The following is a 20,590-nucleotide window of genomic DNA, read 5'->3' on the forward strand; positions in this document are numbered from 1 at the left end:
ACGTACTGCCCCAAAATTATTGAGAAAAATCTCATACTATCCTACGAAATGGTAAATATGGTAGTTTCCATTATTTATATATATATAATTCCAGCGTAATTTTAACAAAGACGAAAGAAATACAAATATTAAAATCATATTTACTTAAAAATACAGTAGAATACAGTAGAATAATACAATATCTTATCTTGCATCCACTTAAAGATTATCATTTCAACACTAGCTTCATCATCAGTAATCCAGACCTCACTACATACCGGACTCTTTGAAAAGATCATATGAAGGGTACGGGGAAAAAACAAGGAATGTCCATGTATGTGCTTTTTCGGGTGCTTTGTCCTATCTGTTGGTGACTCTTCGTACTATTTGACTGTCTACGGCATGCATGAGTAGATGTAGAAATGTTCATGTAAAAAGTGGCAAAAGATTTCATAACCCTATTCTGTGTACGCAGTTTTCTATATTAAAACGCCGTTTTCTCGAAAATGCAGTTTTGTGACATTCCTTGTTTTTTCCCCTTACCCTTCATATGTGTTCTAAAGGAGTTAATGAAGCGTGAGAATTATCGGGAAACACATGTACAAAGTATAGAGAAATATTATGATCACTTTCTGCCCTTACGCCACTTGTTAAAAATTGTCTGTACTTGGCTTGGCTTGTCTGTACTCATCCAGAAGAATGTGGAGACTTTTGTTTGTTTGAATACACAAAACAAAAATTAACATATTCTGCACTCTAACATTTTTAACAGAAAACTATGTTCTTAAGAAGGTCACAAATGCAAACGAATTATAAAGTGTTTCTTTACGATGATATGTAGTCGAGTGTTGAAATGATATGAACATATCTTTCAGTGAATACAATGTAAGAGGTTCTTTTTATTACTAAAATAATAAATTAAGACCTGAAAGCAAGAATGCAGAGACTGTTTAACGAAAGAAATTCTAATAAAAGTAGTACCTGAACGTTAAATCTTTTTACTCGCTCTTTCAAATCATTTAACTCCTTTTGAAAATGCTCTATCTCTTCTCGAATAGCCAAAGTAAATGTAGCATCATGAGAATTATCTTGTTGACTGTTTAATTCACTTCTATTCTTCGCAGATTCAACTGCCTGACCAGATGGCTGAGGCGGAGCAAGTTGTCTTGGTACTGTATTTGCAGATGTTAATTGTTGTTGCGTACTAAGTTCACTTAGCGTAGGTTTTGCAGGCACTGAAGCGGGTTTCTGCTCCAATTGACTTGGTTTTGCAGATGAAAATATGGTTTGGGGCTTAGTAGAAACCAACTGCGGCGACGTTGACAAAACTGATCCAATACTAGAAGGAACTGAACTTGGAGGTTTGACCTCCGAGGCTACAGGAGGTGCTGCTGGGCTCCCACTAGTAAAAGGAGTTGTCTTCATTTGGAATGGAGTGGATGTGCCTTTGGGAGCAGTGAACGAAAACGATGGTTCAAATGCCGTGGTGCCAAAAGTAGGAAATGCAGATGATGTGGCAGAAGATACTGGAGCACTACCAAAAGGAGAAGATCCCATTGTAAACTTAATTGGTTGGGATGTAGGTGTAGTCTCCTTTAAAATATTCTTCTGAGGTACCGATATTTTCATTTCAGTTCTGAAAGAATGAAGGAAAACAATATTTAAGTATGTTAAAAAAATGCAGCTGGTAAAAAAATAATGGATATATAAGGCACCCACAAAAAAATAAATTTTAATATTATAAAAAAGACATTTTTTCTTACTTTTAGAAATGAAGCCTTAATTTATTCCAACATTCTAATACTTAAATATCAGAATAAAGTAAAAACACGTTGCAATTAGAATTTGGAACACAATACCTAACAAATGGTCAACGCTCTAGCCACACTGAAATACAACTTCTCATGAGATGTAACGAAGATGAGTGACCGTACGTATTCACCAGATGGGTGTTGGCATTGCGACATCCATCCTACGTTATGAGAACTGGAGAGCTACTTGAAAGAAAGAAATTGCGAACTCCGGTCTATAAAGCCAGCATTAACGGCGAGGGAAGCCAATGCTGACTACCATCACCCCAAAAGTATGAGTGTCACAAGGCGGCTGAGAGACCCACAACACATACAGTTGACAAATGCCCCACGCCCTTGCTGGCACACTTGTGTTCTTTTGAGGTCCTTTCGTAGCTATTGTATAGGGTTTCTGTGCACGTGAAAATGAAATGGAATGAAATCTTTCAGTTTAAAGTCCCACGATTATGCCCTTAATGTTAAGGGACACGAATGATTAAGGCAAGAGAATGAAGGTGAAAGATTTGGTTGAATAAGAGTGTGAGATGAAACGGGAAGAACGAAGAAAACCCATGCACACTTTTGTGCATGTGATGCCGGATTCATTACAGACGGGGTTCGCCTTAAAAATAACCCAAGTAGCCGTTCGGATTGAACGTTACTCAGTTGGTCTCGTTTCCTACATCCTCAGCGCTGAAAAGGGACGTTTTAGGCTCGATTTGTGGCTCAACTCAAATCTCCTTTCTCAACGAATGAATTGTGATTGGTTAGTTACCGTAGACGACAAAAGACTAAAGAAAGAAGTAACACAGTGTCAGACCATACAATTTCGGTAGCCACGCTCGATTCAACTTAATCCTTTGTTCTTTCACACCATCTTACATTCAAGATTTGAAGAATAATTTTTGTAGCATGCAATATGAAAAAAATGATTATGTAATCTTCACATCTTTCTGATTTCAATTTCTTGGCAAATGGTGTTATTGTTATCTTCAACGTCTTAGCTACTCTCTCATCCCGTTACAGTATTAAAAATGAATTCAAAGAATGTTAAAATGAAACGCTCAATTTCAAGCTTATCAAACATTTAATTGAATTTTCTCAGGGTAACAAATTATGTTAACATTTTTCACAAAGTGAAGAGCGACTTGGTGTCCAATTAAGGAAACAAGGTTTATTAGAAAAAAAAAATTTAAAAAACCTTGACAATCCTAATTCTAATAAATACTTAAAGACGGGAGCAAGTCATGAGACTGTCAGTGACAAGAAAAGATTAAAATCGACCAGTGAAAATAACCCTTTTTCCACTCAGAACTTTGGTTCGCTGACAATAGATGAAAGTTATTTTAGGAGGTTTATATTATATTTTATATATATAGTAATTTCCATCTAATGTGGTTCTTTATAATTCTTATTCTTCGAAACTGTTCTTTTCCTACTTTAATAGCTTTTTTTTACTAATGGTTGAACTTTTAAGTATGCAACATTTGGAACGTGAGTACTAAATTAATTCTTTCAACTGATACTTACTTTTCTTCCAAAACACTTTTTTGAACCTCCTGAGGTTTTGCTGGATCATTCTGTATAATTGTGGCAGGAAAAATGCTCCGATTAGATGCTGAGTCACCCAAATCAACCATCTGGTTAGCCAATGACGGCTGCATTATAAATCCAACACTCTCTGACAAAGGTTCCGGTGGAGAACATATCAATGGTTGATTCAAATTAATGACATAGAACAGGCACAGAACTCCATCGTGCGACAGCAAGTGCAACACCGGCATTGGAGGAATTGTTTGATTCTCTCCTGAAAATAAAAAAATTACATGAATTTTTAGTTTAACATTCCTGAATTATATCCTGTGAGTCTTACTAGAATGAAACAGAAGAACTCTGGAAAATCAATACACATGATTAGTGATCACACAATGCATGTTACAATGGCGAACATGATCACTGTAAGCTTTTTCCCAAATGAGTCACAACATAATTTTCGGTCGTTGGCCACAGTCTTCAACATAGTTAGTTGTATAGGAACATTGGGGACGCAATGGTTTGCTCCGGAGAATTTAATACATTAGATCTTTTGTTGTTCCTGCAGAGAACTGAAAATAATGTAAAGGAGATACCCGCCCTTGGCATGAATATGAGATGCTTTTAATGAATGAAAAAAAAAAGGCATAAAATATTACACATTCACACACACTTTGAAAATATGTACGTAAAAATTAACAATATAGAGTTCATTTTAAGATTTATACTCCTCTCTTTATTGTACCTTCTCTTCCGGTAGTAATCACTCCGTATTCAGTACTCTGGTGGTATACTAAGCTTGATTTGAATATCAATGTAAGCGTAGTGAAAATATATTGATAACAAATTTCAAGTGTCAATCAAATCGAACCATAAATGATGAATTACCATTATCTACTTCCGATATACGTGGTAAGTCCGATCTTGAAGAGTCATGCAACGGCACGGCAAGGTCGCAGGAAAAAATGAAATCTTTAATGTCACACGGTTACACCTTATAGTTCAAGAGACAAATGACTAACGAAAGTGAATGATTATGAGAGAATTGGTGTAACAAGAATGTGGGAAGAAGAAAGAGGAAAACCCCGAGAAAACCCACGAAAACAATGTTGTATACCATAAATTCATATGGTCTGGAATCGAACCGGAGATCTCCTCGCACCAGAAGTGAGCGCTCTGCTACTAAGCTACCGTATTGATATAAAATAAACTTTTTTCAAGCGTACAGGCCTAAGCTGCGATTACAACAAGGAGTATAGTGTTTACGAATCTGCTTTTATATTTAAACACCGTTCGTTTTTATATTTAAAGCAAATTACGAGACGGATTCGATTCCTGCCTATCCAACTAATAGATTCTATATTACTCCAAACACATACTGAAATGAAATTTCTGGTTTTACGTTCTACAAATGTGACTAAAGAGATGGATGATTAACGAAAGTGTATAATTATGAAATAACTGATCAAATTAGAATGTGGCAGGGAGCGAGACAGAGCCCCGAGGAAAACCCACGGACAAACTCGCGTGGCCTGGGACACACGCGTCGAAAAAAAAATGAAATGAAATCTTTAAGTTTTACGTCCCACCGTTATGCCAGTTAGGCTAAAGGAGACGGTGAAGATGAGAAATGAATGAAATGGTGGAATGAAGAAAGTGGGAGGAAATGGTAGAACCCCGAGAAAACCCACGAGCACGGTGTTTGTCCACCACAAAGTCCACACAGCGCGAGCTGGGATCAAACCAGGGACCCCAAGCACCGGAGGTGAACGCTGGCCTGGGATCGAATAAATACGTGCAACAGAATTTCAGCTTTGAGTTTAGCGCCCCGTTCAACAGCGAGACTATATGAGACGTGGATCCAAACCGTACAGTTTGAGGTGGGATCCAAACCGTATGAGTTCCAGCCGGGAATCGAACCCTGGTCTCCCGCGACAAAGACGCGCTTGATACCCATATAGCCACGAGAGAGCTTCTCCCTCGTAACAGGGGTGAATGCTCTACTATTGAATTACCATGTCTCCCCAAAACTCTCTTACCCTACCTTTATCTATTCAATGTATGAAATATACAATGTACCAAAAATAAACACACGAAAACAAACTTACCCCATGGCAACTGATTTTGTGAGCTCAAATCTAAGCCCATTCCTAAGGGATATGTTTCTTCTTTATTGGCAGTCAATGGTAGTTCAGCACGTGCAGAGTCTTCAAGCATCCACTGTTCCCACACATAGGGCTCAGACTTCTCCTTCACTCCAAGAACACCAACTTCCATGCTGTTGGCTGATGCGCAGAATATCAAACTCCTACAAAAACATTCATACAATTCAGCATTAGTATGCAGCCCATATTGATAAAACATGAAAAGTAAATTTTAGAATAATCACTTAGAGTAAACGTATCAGCGAAAAGGAATACCATCACACGTTAAATTTTGAGAACCTTCGTTATGCACAAATATACAATTTAGTTCACAAGTAGTATGTTTGTACCGTTAGGAAAAGACATACAATAACAGACATAATCTGCTAGTTAACAGTATGTTTTGTTGCATATACTGTCCAGTACATAAGTAAATAACTTACTCCAGCAAGTTAAGAACTATCAACTATTATTGGCAACGAATGACATATTTTTTGCGCCACAAAAGTTAGTATTTTTTTTTTCTATTTTCCCGAAACCCATGCACGAGAATTTACCCACAAGTATGTTACTTTGTTCGACTGAACATGATTTATGAAGTGGTATATATCATATATTTAAACAATATTTTGGTTAATCGGTCACTAAAATTTAAGAGTTATTGATAATTTTATGCTACATTTCATCAACTATACTATATACCGTTATCTTGCTAGTGTCTCAAGGAAGAATTTATTGAGAATATAATTTCAATATCACTCTCACTCCCCCCCCCCCACCTCCCAACAATTCAAGTTCTGTTGCAGCTATACGGTACCAACTGTCATGAACTATTGCCTATGAAAGATGTTCAATATTTAGCGCTTCTTTCAAATTGACCCCTGTTTTTATTTGACATTTTGAAGTCCCCCCTCCCTCTCTTCAATAGAGGTATTTCGAGACGTCATTTCTTTTTTGGAACTTGCACCGTTTGTTTCCTCATGTGCACTTTCTTTCTTTGCTTTAATTTCAGGAAATTATTTGCTATTCCTTTTGAGTTGCAGCATGCGGAAATCCTCGCATTGAGGTATTAATGAACTCGTGTAACTCCCAAACGGTAAGAGAAGTGTTTTCTCTCCAAGTTGTTCAAAATTCAGCGGTTGTTTCAATGGGGGCAAAGTAGACTCCTGTTTCCATTTAAAATTTTGAATTTGTTCCCCCCTTCCCCGTAGAGGTATTCTAAGACGCTCTTGATTTTAGAAGCATCACTAAGTGATTCGGCACTTACACTTTGGTAATAAATTTCTGTGCACTAGGAGCTTAGTTAAGGCCTTGCTACGGATTTCATGAATCAATATATGGCTGGTTCCAGTGAATAACTGGCTAAGTCGGGAAAAGTAAATTTTACAGGAGAGCAGTTTAAAGGTAAATTTTACAGCAGTTACCTGGTTAATTTTGACATAATTGGTTATGCAAAATGCTGTAATTTCCTCAATTTTATAAATTCGCCTTAGCCGCTTCTACACAATGTAGAACTCACCAAAATAAGCTTATACCTGTAAAATATCAATTTTCAAAAAAAGCTGACTTAGCCGGTTATTCACTGAAAACACCCACATATATATATAGTGTGTGTGATTTTTTTCGTTAAACGCTATCAATATTGTAGACTTTATAACATGTTCAAGATAACCCGATATGCAGTCATTTTGTTTCTTGATTTTTCTATTTTAGCTTAAAGATCCTTTTTAGGAACAATGCTATATGAAACATGGGCAAACAGTTTAGAGCGGAAAATGAACCACATGCATTTCCATCATATATCGAACCTGGAACCATGCGCATAAAAAGCATACATGCAAGCTACAATATTATTCTGATAAATAATCGAAGTCAATCTGTTAAGAGCAGACCACCCCAGCACTCGCAATAAATAAATAAATAAAAAAGCAGAAAATAAAATATTTAATAGTGTAGTACAGAAGTAAATATAACATATTTCTTTCTCTGCTGCCGGAAAAATAACGAACATAACGAAAATGATTAAGGAAATACTGGTACACGGTTTTCTGAATACATCTTTCGTACTTCCATCTTTTCCTTCAAATGACGAAAAATGAGTATCGACTCGACATTTCGGCCCACTTGGTGGAATTTGTGATTGCATTTCGGCCCACAATAATATCCGGATATTGAACAAAAAATATTTCAGTTTAATGTCCCACGATTATGCCCGCTAGGGCATACGATGATTAAAGCAAGTGAATGATAATGGAAGAATTGGTGGAACGAAAAGTGGGAGGAAACGGGAGTACCCCGAGAAAACGCACGGACACGACGTTGTCCACCACAAAATTATTTGGCCGGGGATCGAACCAGGGACCCCATGCACCAGACGTAAGCGCTCTATCACTGAGCCACCGTCCTCCCACACGGATTGTGTAGAATATGCAAACTACTCTAAAGGAACAAACAAACAAGATTAAGTTGTATTCAATTTACTTTCCTCCTGTTATTAAGATTATTAAGTTTCTTATTTTCTAAGACTTTACCGGCCTCGTTTCACTTTGTTACTATTCCTTGTATTTTGTGAGATTAAAACTTGAATATTTCGTTGAACAAACAAGATAGTCATAAATACAACTCTCTACACATCTAAATATAAATGGTGTAAAACAAATTGTGAAAGCGAAAACAATGTTGAGTTCAAGCCTTCTTTCTTGACCAGATTTAAGTCTAAAGAATTTTGTAGCAACTGAACCCTGAATCCAGTATCCTGAACCAGAAGGCAATTCACACAATTTAAGCTCCTGTTCACTTTTTCTTCTTTCTCTTACGTGGATTCCAGGAAATGAAATTCCTAGTTTAATATCCCACGCACCTACAGTTTAACGTGGAATCCGAACCACATGAGCTCCCACCGGAAATTGAACCTGAGTCTCCCATGCCAAAGGCGTATAAGCTATCCACACAGCCACAAAGGAACTCAGCGAGGCTATCATTTACTACTGTATTTAGGATTCTTTTTCCAAAAACTACGAAGTATAGTCCTTGGAAAAAGAATCCTGAATACAGTCGAACTCAGTTTCTTTAAGCAACACTAAAATTGTAATCTGGCCTGAAGAACAGTAACTATTACATTACCCTTGTCAAGGTAATCTCTGTTCGGGAACCTATTATATTAAAAACAAAGAAAACAACAAGAATACCTTGAGTGGTCAGAATATTGAACATTTTGAATACTCCTAATATGTATACACTGTAGATGTAAATCTTAAATATGGAGAGGTTAAGATTTTCTTCTCTCCGAACTGGAAATGCAACGATGTAAGAAGTGCATGGAAGGTCAACAACCATATAAAAAGAAATTCGAACATGTTACCTAGATACTTAATATATTTATTGTATGTATATCCGGGAAACTATATATGAAAATATAACACTTGCAAACATTAAGCGCGATATTAAGATTATAGATGATTAAAACACTTAAAATGTTATAACTGTTATTATGTCTTTTCGTTGATAATCTCACACTTCGAATCGCTTAAATACACGGATATTTACTTCACAATAGGAGGGAGTATAATTTAGGGGGTCACTGGTGTAGGTGGATCGGTAATTATCCAAGACTGCGATGAAATCCATTCCTTGCCATAATGATTCTACCAGCCCTCGATGCGGCTTGAAGATAAGTGGATAGACTACCAGAATCGTCTTCATTGCTCGACAGCGATCTCACAGCCGACGAAGAACGCAGAAAACTATTCAGCTTCTCCCACAATGTAAAACAACCATTAACTGCTGTTTTAGCGCGTTTTCACTGTATTTTCTGCATAAAGTATACACAGTAAATACCACTGCGCTTTATTCAATAAGCCTACATGAAGAATGACCTAGCGAGGTTGCTGTATCGACGAAATACATGGATACACTGTCCCTGAGAAATACATAGTTTGTTCCGAGTTGGATTTGAGTATTATCAATAAAACTGGAAAATCCTAATGTTGTTAGTAGCCTCAAGAGTTACTAGTAAACGTATGGAAATCCATATATGAATGTACAGTAATTGCCCTTAGACGGATATGCTCAATTCGAGCAACACTGAAAGTCACTATGCGTTTTTTCTCCTTCAGAATATATCCAATAAGTATTTATCACGATTTGCAATCTCCTATACATATTTCCAACTGACTACGAAAATTTAAGGAGCTAATAAATGCTTTAGGTTAATGATACCCAAAAAATAGTTCAAAATATAATTGGCAAATCTGAATGTGTTTTTGTTCGTTTGGCTTTCTGCCCAATTACGCTTTCAGACTCTCAAAATGTTATTGTTACCATGCACTTTTTGTGTGGTATCAACAGTTTGCTGGCGGCAAAACATCTGGAGCACATCTGGCTGGTCTACTAAATAAAGATTACATTGTTCGTTGCAAAAAGGAATTTTAAAAAAGGAAAAGTGATTTCAGAATGTTTTAGCTTCTGCGTTTGTCACAGAAAATGAGAAATATTACGAAGAAATAAATGCTGGTTAAAAATGCATTGTATTTGGTCTAGGAATTAATTCGTGCGGGTGGACAAGAGATGGCGCAACGAACGGAGCGTCCCACAGTTCCGTGTATCCACACATGTGTTGCAAACCCCTGTCATCGCCTATCGTTCGTAGTATAGGGCAGTGGATTAAAGCGTCAACAACACCAGTTTGTAGTTAAGTGAACATGGCGCAATTTGTGCCTGATAAAGTGTTTTTGCGGGGTGTCCTGCTGCATTACTTTAACACGCAGAAAAGTGCGACTGAAAGTCATCGTATTTTGGTGGAAGTGTATGCTCTAGCTGAGCGAACGTGTTAGACGTGGTTTGCACGGTTTAAAAGTGGTGATTTCGGCTTGGCAGACCAAGAGCGAGCTGGACAGCCAAAAAAATTTCAAGACGAAGAATTGACAGCATTGCTCGAGCAGGATTCGTGTCAAACGCAGGAACAACTTGCAGCAGCATTAGGCGTTGATCAAACAACAGTCTCCAAACGCTTGAAAGCCATGGGAATGATTCGAAAGATGTCACATTGGGTTCCACATGAATTGAAAGACAGAGACGTTGAAAGACGAAAAACCATTTGCGAATTGCTGCTTCAACGACAGAGCAGAAAGGGGTTTCTGCATCGAATTATTACGGGTGATGAGAAGTGGATCCATTACGAGAACCCTAAACGAAAAAAGGCCTGGGTGAAACCAGGTGAACCAGGTCCATCACAACCAAAATGAGATATTCACTGTGCAAAGGTTATGCTGTGCATATGGTGGGATATGAAAGGTGTGGTGTACTATGAGCTGCTGCAACCGGGTGAAACTATGAATGGAGAACGTTATCAACGACAATTAATGCGTTTGAAGCAAGCTCTGGCCAGAACACAACCAGAATGGGAGAACAGACATGATAAACTTATTGTTCAACATGATAACGCTCGCCCACATGTCGCAAAACCGGTCAAAACCTATTTAGAAAATGTCGGATGGGAAGTTTTACCCCACCCGCCGTATTCACCAGACGTTGCTCCTTCGGACTACTACTTGTTCGATTGCATGAACAACGATTTGATTGGACAGCGGTTTACTTCTTCAGAAGATATCGAAACATGGGTCTCTGACTGGATCGCTTCCAAGAATGAGGACTTCTTTCGCCACGGAATCCGTACATTGCCTGACAGATGGGCGAAAGTGGTGGCTAGCGATGGACAATATTTTTCTTAAGGTATTTATGTATTTTGTGTTTGCACTACAGCTTCAATGTGTGCGTACCAACCGCACGAATTAATTCCTAGACCAAATATATTCAGGTAAAAATTATGGAACCCTGGATCGACTATAAGGCTAAGGGAGACGGTGATGATGGTTAATTAACACAATACAGGAATAAAGAAAGTTGGAGGAAATGGGAGAATCCGAGAAAACCTGCACACGGTGTTTGTCCACCACAAATTTCACTTGGTACGGACTGGGACCCCACGAACCAGAAGTGAGCGCTCTACGTCTAAGCCACTGAGGCCCTGCATTTCAAGGAAGTTTCGTAACACTGTCAACAAAACCTGCAAGAAGATTTTCAAACTTAAATCAGGATAGATAATTCTCGGTCTTACTTCCCGAAGTATACATTATGATTCTACAACAAAAAGAAAATAAGATATACAATAATAATAATAATAATAAAAGAACTCACCACACAGGTTGATGAATCAGATAAAACTGTGGCTTCCTATAATCCCCCATGCTGTAGCAGATATCCTCATAATTCACGTAGGAGATTGGAGTATTTTTTAAGGCATTTACTATTACTAATGCTGAAATGATAACAATTTTTGTTTCGATTTTAACATTACATTCATTCACAAAATAACATTACTTACGTAAGGAGTTTCAACCTAGGCTGCTATTTCCTACTAATGAAATTCTTACGAACCCCCAAGTTCAGTGCCGCATATAGAGAGCATTGCTAATTTTATTCATGTACTACCTCAGGTGTCGAGTCAAAGTAAAAGGATAAAGGAGAATGAGATAAAGAAAGGGAGGCAAGAAAGAATAAAAAGAAGATACCTTATATCTTTCTCTGTTTTGTTGAAGAAGAAAGGAACGTTGTCGTTAGAACTGGAGGGTAGAGACTTTTCACCAGGGACTACCACAACTTTTCTTTCTTAATAATAATAATAATAATAATAATAATAATAATAATAATAATAATAATAATAATAATAATAATAATAATAATAATAATAATAATAATAATCTCCTTTCTTCCTCACTTTTCTCTTTTGTTGTTAACCTCCTTGTTTTTTTTCCCTCTACCCTTCCTAATATTGACTCTTTACTTCGCTAGGAAAAAAAATTAGAAAGAAAGTGAAACAAGAGAGAGAAACAAACAGGCTTCTTATAATTATTAAGTATTCTGCCTATTGACAGTTCCTGGGACTAATGAGTTTTTTTTTCTTCTTCGTAATTTTCAGTTTGGGCCTGGAAATGTTTCTTTCACGTTTCTCGATTTTCAGCTTGCTCTTTCAACTCCCAATATTTTCAAGTCATCGATCAGTTGTGTTCTTCTTCTCCCTACTCCTCGCTTTCCTTCCATCTTTCCTTCTATGGCGGTATGAAGAAAACAATTTCTTCGCAAGATGTGTCCAATCCAATTGGCCTTTCTACGAAGGATGGTAGTTAGAAGCGTCCTCTTCTGTCCTATTCGTTTTCAAACGTCTTCGTTTGTTACTCTTTCTGTCCATTTTATTTTCTCAATCTTCCTCCAACACCACATTTCGAAGCTCTCTAAATATTTCTTCTCTAACTTCCGTACTGTCCAAGTCTCTGAATCATAAAGTCCAATGCTCCCTATATAGCACTTGACCAATTTCTTCCTTAGTCCAATATTAAGCCTGCTAGTTAAGAGTGGCCTTTTCTTGTTGAATGCTTCTTTGGCTATGGCAATTCTCGACCTGATCTCTAGTGCAATACGTGTCTTTCGTCAAAATACTTCCCAAATATTTGAAATGGTCGACCTCTTCAAGTACTCTTTGTTCTATTCTGACCCGTAAGGGCTAATTTCCACGTGATATTCTCATTACTTTCGATTTTTCGATTTTGATTTTCATTCCATATTGTTTACCAGCGTCAACTACTTTGTGAATCATCTCCTGTAGTCCTCCTTCGGTTCTAGCTATAATAACCGTATCATCTGCATACCTGATCTTGTTAATGATCTGCCCTCCAATCTTGAAATCTCCAATTACCGTTAATGCTTCCTTCATTAACCATTCACTATTAATGTTAAATAATTGGGGCAACATACTAACATCCTTGTCTGACTTCTCTTCCAATCTCCATACTATTGGTTTCTCCTTCATACAAGCGCATCTTGACACGCTGTCCCATGTACAGGTTGCGAATGAGCCCCCGGTCTCTCCAGTTGACCCCGATTTCATTAAGTATTTGCAAAAGTTTCGTCCAATTGACCCTGACGAAAGCTTTTTGCCAGTCTATGAAGCACAAACACAACTCTTCCTTTAGCTACTTGATTTAATAGGATGTATATTCAATATTCATTACAGAGTACCTGCTCAAAAACTCCCATAAATTATCTAATTGTGAAAGTTTCAGCAAAAAGTTGTTGCCTTCCTCAACGCATATCCTTCCAGAGAACTAACGTTATCTGTGAAAGTCACTTTTCTTCTACTAATTACGATATTAGTGGAGATGAATAAAACGTTAAGTAAAGCAAGTGAGACTGGGAAGTAATGTTTCTTTAATTATAAAACAATCAGCTATATTAGGTAACAGTTAATGCTCTGCAGAGGAATATTTGAATAAAAGGGAAATTTTATAAAAGACTACTGAAAGAATATAATAGTTTACTGAAAGGGTATGTGTTGAGGAAGGCAATATCTTTTTGCTGAAACTTTTTAATAAGACACTTCTCAATCTTTCTTTCTTACAAGCCTTCTCTAATTTTTCTTTTTTCTTTTTTTACATAACTTATTTTCATTAACCACCTGCCTCCTGTAACTGTAGAACGTTAAATTAAAGATATAATTTCATTTCATTTTGTCTGATGATGATATTGCTATAATTTTGAAACGTTACAGTGTATACTGCCCTCTTTTTTAAAATGCGTGTATCTAGTTTATATCAATTTAAGACACACACCATTCAAAATAAGTCATTTGCATAAAATTACGAAGATATCCATACTTTACTGCTAAAAAAGAAAAAGTAATATTACCTTTCCTTCTGTGAATACAACCTCTTTTACTGCACCTTTTTATTTATTTTTTTTTTTTTTTTAATATTTATTATCCTCAGTACGAGAATTCTAGAACACTATGTCACCAGTGTCACATGAATTAAGCTTATTTTTATACAAACTTTTGAGGTTTCCTATTTGAGCAAAGATAAATACCATGTAAATTATTGAATAAACATTTCTTACCCAAAATGTCTTTCTACGTCAACATCAAACATGGTTTGTTAGTTTTCATTATTGATTGTACAGAGTGATATAATATAAGAATATAATCATTTTTTTTATTTACCTTTTTACTGCGTTTTATTTTATTGCAATCCCCAATGCACCTAGGGTCTTCGTCAGAGCTGACTGTTTCAAAAAAAAAACCCGAACTGCTTTTTTGAATAAAAACCCGAACTGCTTTTTTGAATAAAAACCCGAACTGTTTTTTTGAATCACAGGTCTTAATATTCTTACATTGTAGTTTCATTTTGAATCTGTAGAATTTAAAGAGGTTAACTAATGAATACAATATAAATACATGAACTTCAAAACACTACTTCCGGTCTTCAAGAAAGTCCATGTCTGTGTTTATAGATGCACAAACCTAAAAGGCGCCACGTGGTAAATTAAGCATGCGTACCACAAAAATCAAAAAACATATTTAAAAATTAATATGAAATTTTGCTCACTATACAAGCAAATGCTTCGCTCTATCAGCCATGTTTCTGATAGTTCACATTCAGGCTAACAGTTGTCGCTAGCTGCGTTGCCTTCTACCTGATGCTAAAGAGATGCCGCCAGAATGCCATCAATTTGCAGTTAAGACGATAGTTTGAAGTAAGACACTAGTATTTATAAATCTAATTATCCCAATATGGGGCTCTGAATGTTAAAAACCAAATTTTGCTTCGTAACGAAAGCAAGAGACTTCTCGTTTCCACAACGGGGCTGGACATTAACCAACTTCGAAAAGATTGTAAACAAATGCACAGGAATCGGAGTCGACCGCTCTCACAAACAAAGAGAGAGATTCTTGCCCGCTCCATCCCTTCTTCATGTGTCAACGAAAGTCACTCTCTCTTTCAGGACAACATTACATTCTAAGAAAAATTCAAGACAACTATTTTATCTCGATAAACCGACGTTGAAAAAAAAATCGTTTAAATAGGCTCCCTCTTGAAGATTAAAGGAAGAAATCCCTTCTGAAGTAGAACTGGCATATTATGGACTGGGGGGCGCCTGATTTTCTGGACACAAAGCGATGTTACTTTGAGAAACGGGCCCGAGAAACTCCTCCGTTTTGGTACCACTTACTGATATTACAATGGAAGTCTTTCTTGAAATAGTGTTTTTAAGTTTACATATTTATCATTTTGATCATTAACCTCTGAAATTCTACATACTCAGAATAAAACCGCAATTAGGAACTACAGCGAAATTAAACTACCGCTAATTTTAGAGTTTTTCTGTAATATCTTTAAAACAAATAAAAATATTCGAAACGCAGAACGTAGTGAACTAGACAAAACGATTTTGCATGTGATACCGTTATCACAACTCATCTATCTACTTTCGATTTGCAACTGTAGGTAGATCTAACATTTTTTGTGGGTTCTGTAAATAGCGACATACGAAAAGCAGATAAGTGAATTGTGATAAAGGTATCACATGCAAAATCATATTGTCTAGTTCACTACGTTTCTGCTTTTCCAATATTTTTATTTGTTTTGAAGATATTACAGAAAAATTCTAAAATTAGCGGTAGTTTAATTTCGCTGTAGTGAAGACCCTTAAGGTATGTGATTCGAGTTTTCTTTCCTGAAACAATCAGCCCAGATGACGATCTCAGGATCATTATATTGAAATATAAGATATAGAATAAATAAAATGCTTCAAAAAGGTAAATAAACATGTTATTTTATTCTTACATCAAAAACAATTTTTTTCAATGTTTTGTGATAAGTAGTCTCTCTTCCATACCTGCTTCAAGATCCTTTTGTTTCAACTAAATACTTTTTTTTCTTCAGAATGTTATTTTTTAATATTATTTGAATTATAATCTGCAGTCGAAATTGCATAACCAAAATTTTCAGCTGCAAAAATTATCTGTCGTGAGCTTAAAAGTTGATATTAGTTAAATTTCTGTTTAGTTCAGAAAATAAATAAATAAAATAAAATAAACGGCGTGTACAACTGGCCATACTTCTACCGAAACTTTCCTTATTTTAGATGTAAAGTATCCGGTATCTTCTTGGTCTCAAGGATTCCACAGCTCAAAACATCTTTAAAAAAATCACAGCCTTAATGGACCTAAAGTTATTTGAAAGCAGCAAAAATGAAGTCTTCTGTATTCCATCGTTACAGTATTTAATAATAATGTAATAAATACATTTAACTGAACAAACCTGGTCTTTCATTTGAATTAACCTGGTCCTGATAAACGGCAGCAAACTGAAAATTCGACAACCAAACAACATTGACAACAGCCACAGGATTACCGTTGAAACTCGGTGGAGGAAAAGATTTTACAGATTTCAAGTCTGGTTTATACTGAGTCAATGTTCCATTTGCATCTCCAACTACAACCTGCTTTCCTTTTGGACTCCAGCAAATACACCTATAAAATAGTTCAGCAAATTCAGCTTGTTAAATAACAATGTGAACACTATAATACAGAAACGAAAGGGCTAATAAAGTACAGTCTGCTTCGAAAAAACTTGGCCATTCACTTCTTTTACGATGCTCCTTCACTCAGTTGGAGTTACGATGCTCAGTCTATTTACAGTTGGAACTGTATCAAACAAATGTGGATTTACTTTGGCCAATCTTTATGTAGAGCCAAAGCATTAAAGTTTCCTACGAACGGTTCTCACGAAATCTTTCAGTTTAACGCCCCACAATTACACCCGTTAGGCTAAGAGAGACGATGATTAAAGGAAGTGAATGATGATGGAAGAATTGGTGGTATGATACAGTGGGAACAAACGGGAGTACCTCGAGAAAACCCACGGGCACGATGTTGTCCACCATAAACTTACTTGGCCAGGGATCGAACCAGGGACCCCACGCACCAGAGGTAAGCACTCTACCACTGAGCCACCATGCCCCCGAACGGTTCCCAGGAAATGACCTAAATAAAGGTGAGTGGCCACGATTTCTTTAATAAGACTGTACATTTTGCATTAATTTGCCTTAAATCGTAACAATAGAGATATGTAATTGAATTTTTTTTATTAACACCAATAATTACTAGAAAAAAATCAACTGTTCATACGATATTGATGAAAGCAAAAAGTACAAATTTTATTGTTCAGTTTGCGTTTCATTACTATGTATTATTCTATCTTCGAGTTAGTATTAAAATAACGAAGTAAAGGATATTATTATTACGGAAAGGTTCTCGCTGTCACATGACTAAAAATAACATAAAGCAGTAATATTTTGCATGAACGATAATCACACATCTTACATTACAATGAAACTATTTTATTACGCCATAACACCAATTAACAATGGAACTCAAAGTCTCAACTTTTATCACTCAAATAGAAAATTGTTGTATTTGTTCATATGACTAGATATAAGTTGCCCGATTAAAGTCGTTCTTCACTGATTTTAACAAATCTTCATTATACGTACCCACTGTATTTATTTAACGTTTAACAGCTTGACATTTAACCTCAATTAACGTTTCACGATATCGTTTCATGTAATTTCCTTCAATTTTCCTTCTAAACAGCAATTAGTGAATTTTTATATAAAAATTTGATTAAGTTGAAACTAAAAGTTTGTACAGGAAAGCATTTCACATGGGCACTAAGCAAGTTACGGTTTATTTCGACGTCAAGTTTGTTTAAGATTAGGTAAGTTCTGTATCACGTAAATATATATAACATTTTTTTGAGATCTTTTTTTTTTTTTTAAAAAAAAAAAAGGAAACTCAAATGAAAGACAAAAACATAGCAAATAATACATTCTGTATACGTAAATTTCACTAATATACATATACTCACCAGCTAAATCATTATGATCATCTGACACTTTTGGAACGAAGACGTTGGACTGACGTAAGAGGCACCGGATACCGCAGAACCTCTCGCCAGAGGGGCCAGATGGCTGAAACCGAACATCTTAGAAACAGCGCGAATTGTCGTGTGTTTGTGAGTTGCTGTGTTGTGCTCAATATTTTCCCAAGGTGAGAAAAAGACGGTGAAACCAGTACCAAACGACAAAGTTTGGGGCTGCTACACCTCATTAAAGGTGCAATTACTATCAGACTAACAGCTCACAGAGCACGAGTGTATCTGAGCACGGAGTTCACCGTACACTGTTAGAGATGAGCCTCTGCAGCTGACGTTCTGCACATGAACCAATATTAATCCCACGGCATCGTTGATTACGGCTGGAGTGACCACGTGCCCATCGCCAATGGACCGCAGAGTAATGGCCCAATGATGCACGATCGGATGAACACAATACTGCCTTACCACATCTATGGCCGGGTCAGAATCTGTCGTATTCCAGGGAAACAGCTACTCGAGACATGCACAACAAGATGATGACAGACCGGTGGTTGTTCTATTAAAGAGTTTGGGAACCTTCACACATGGTGATCCATGGGTCCAGTAGTGCGTGTGGAGGACACGCAATGACGGCTTCTAGCTATCGGAAGGTCATTGCTGATCACGTATAGCCAATTATGATGACCATGTCTCCAGCTGGCGGATAATGCTGAGTTGCAAGGCCAACGTTGTGCTACAGTGGTTCTAGGAGCACAGTGATCAATTTCAATTGCTGCAACGACCCCCCCAAACTCACCTGATTTTAACACAATAGAATATCTTTGAGACATCACTGAACGTCAGATTTTGAGTTCACCTCCTTCCTCTTTCCTTCGACGAAGAATTTATAGGAATTAAGTGACTTGTGTGCGAAGATGTGATGCACCATGCCTTCGACCATCTACCAAGACCTCATTGCTTTCCATGCCAAACCACATTGCTGCTGTATGTACTATAAGCCAAAAGTAAACATACCAGATATTAGGATAGTGGTCATAATGTTTTAGCTGATGAGTGAGGTGAGGTAAAATTCGATTCCATTGGTGGGTACACTACAAGGGAATACAAAACGAAAAGGTCTTGTGTTCAAGAAAAAAATCCACCTTTTAATTGTTCCCGTGAAGGTACATTCTTGAAAATTTCATTTATAATCATTGGCTAAAGCAGGATATTATTAACTTGCTTTCTTTCTCAAGGTCGAACTTAGAGAACGTGAACCATGCATAATTATTGTCACTTTATCAAAGGGAATAATCTGATCATTTTATCAAAGTACAGTCTTGATTTTGATGCCGTTGTACACTAATTCAAACACATTTTACTTAATATACCAGAGTATTACATTAATAGATTTATTCAAGACGCTTCTACTCGATTTATAATTTCATCGCAACAGAAACGTTTATTAGAATCTGCACCTTAATTAAAACTACTTCGCTCTGCATCATCTTTACTGTTACTCGATTTCAAGAGCTATATATTAATATTTTATTGAAGGGATACCAAGAAAATTGATATCCGAAATTTTAGTGCAAATCTGTCAACCTTACACTACGCTTAACTTACAAAAGTCTTCACAACATTCTCACAAAAACGATTTACGTCAAATTCGAGTTTTAATAAAAACCAAGTTCTAGCAGTTTTCTAACTGTCAAAGTACATGCTTAATGCAATTTTGAGTTCAACCAAAAAGGGATTTTGACCCCCTGCTTGTATTTTCCTCACAATAACTCACAAAGAAAGTCCTAACTTCGTACATTTAACTTTCACAAAAGTTTTGGGTCCCAACAAAATCCGTTCCGCAAACCGAGGTATAAATTAAGAGGATGTTATAACTTCTACGTGGCTCCACTCAAATTTTTATAAATCATATACTATTATACTCCACGGAAAGAAAGCATTCAGTTTCAGAGCTCTGTATTCATTTCGACTTTTCTCATCAGAACCTCAAGCACACGTATTGCAACAATTTGACCACAACCCATTTTTCGTACTTATACAAAATTGAATAACATGACTTCAACAGCCGTATTAACAAACTATCGATTTCTGGCATCTGTGGCTATTCCCAATTGGAACTTTTAATCAGGACTTCAAGAATTAGGATTTAACCTATCTTCCATTAGAATACCAGGTCCACTCGTCTCATTCATACCATTCATTCCTTCGCTCAGCTATCGCACCAATTTTTAACGAAACTAACTGACGTATATGTTATTGTATCGTTACTTCATATCTGTCACCGAAATGAATTTGCACCACTTCGAGCAAGGAATGGAGTAACTCTTAAAATACTATTGACGCGGAGTGGTGACTTGAAATTAAAAAACTGTTAGGA

The 20,590-nt window shown here is 36.6% G+C and overlaps 1 protein-coding gene across 2 annotated transcripts in view; it reads right to left on the minus strand.

Annotated features, from left to right (window-relative positions):
* Nup214 (nuclear pore complex protein Nup214) overlaps positions 1-20,590 on the minus strand; it is a 100,750-nt gene that overhangs the window by 60,284 nt on the left and 19,876 nt on the right. For both annotated transcript variants that reach the window (XM_081764710.1, XM_081764709.1), the window contains exons 5-9: positions 16,597-16,808; positions 11,642-11,762; positions 5,411-5,610; positions 3,300-3,576; positions 961-1,615 (exon numbers count right to left, since the gene is read on the minus strand). In XM_081764710.1, the coding sequence (XP_081620836.1) occupies positions 961-1,615; positions 3,300-3,576; positions 5,411-5,610; positions 11,642-11,762; positions 16,597-16,808 (1,465 nt within the window). The remainder of the gene's footprint in view (positions 1-960; positions 1,616-3,299; positions 3,577-5,410; positions 5,611-11,641; positions 11,763-16,596; positions 16,809-20,590) is intronic.

The sequence above is a fragment of the Thermobia domestica genome, chromosome 7 (genome assembly GCF_964235325.1).
Source record: "Thermobia domestica chromosome 7, izTheDome1.hap1.1, whole genome shotgun sequence".
Taxonomy (NCBI): Eukaryota; Metazoa; Arthropoda; class Insecta; order Zygentoma; family Lepismatidae; genus Thermobia; species Thermobia domestica.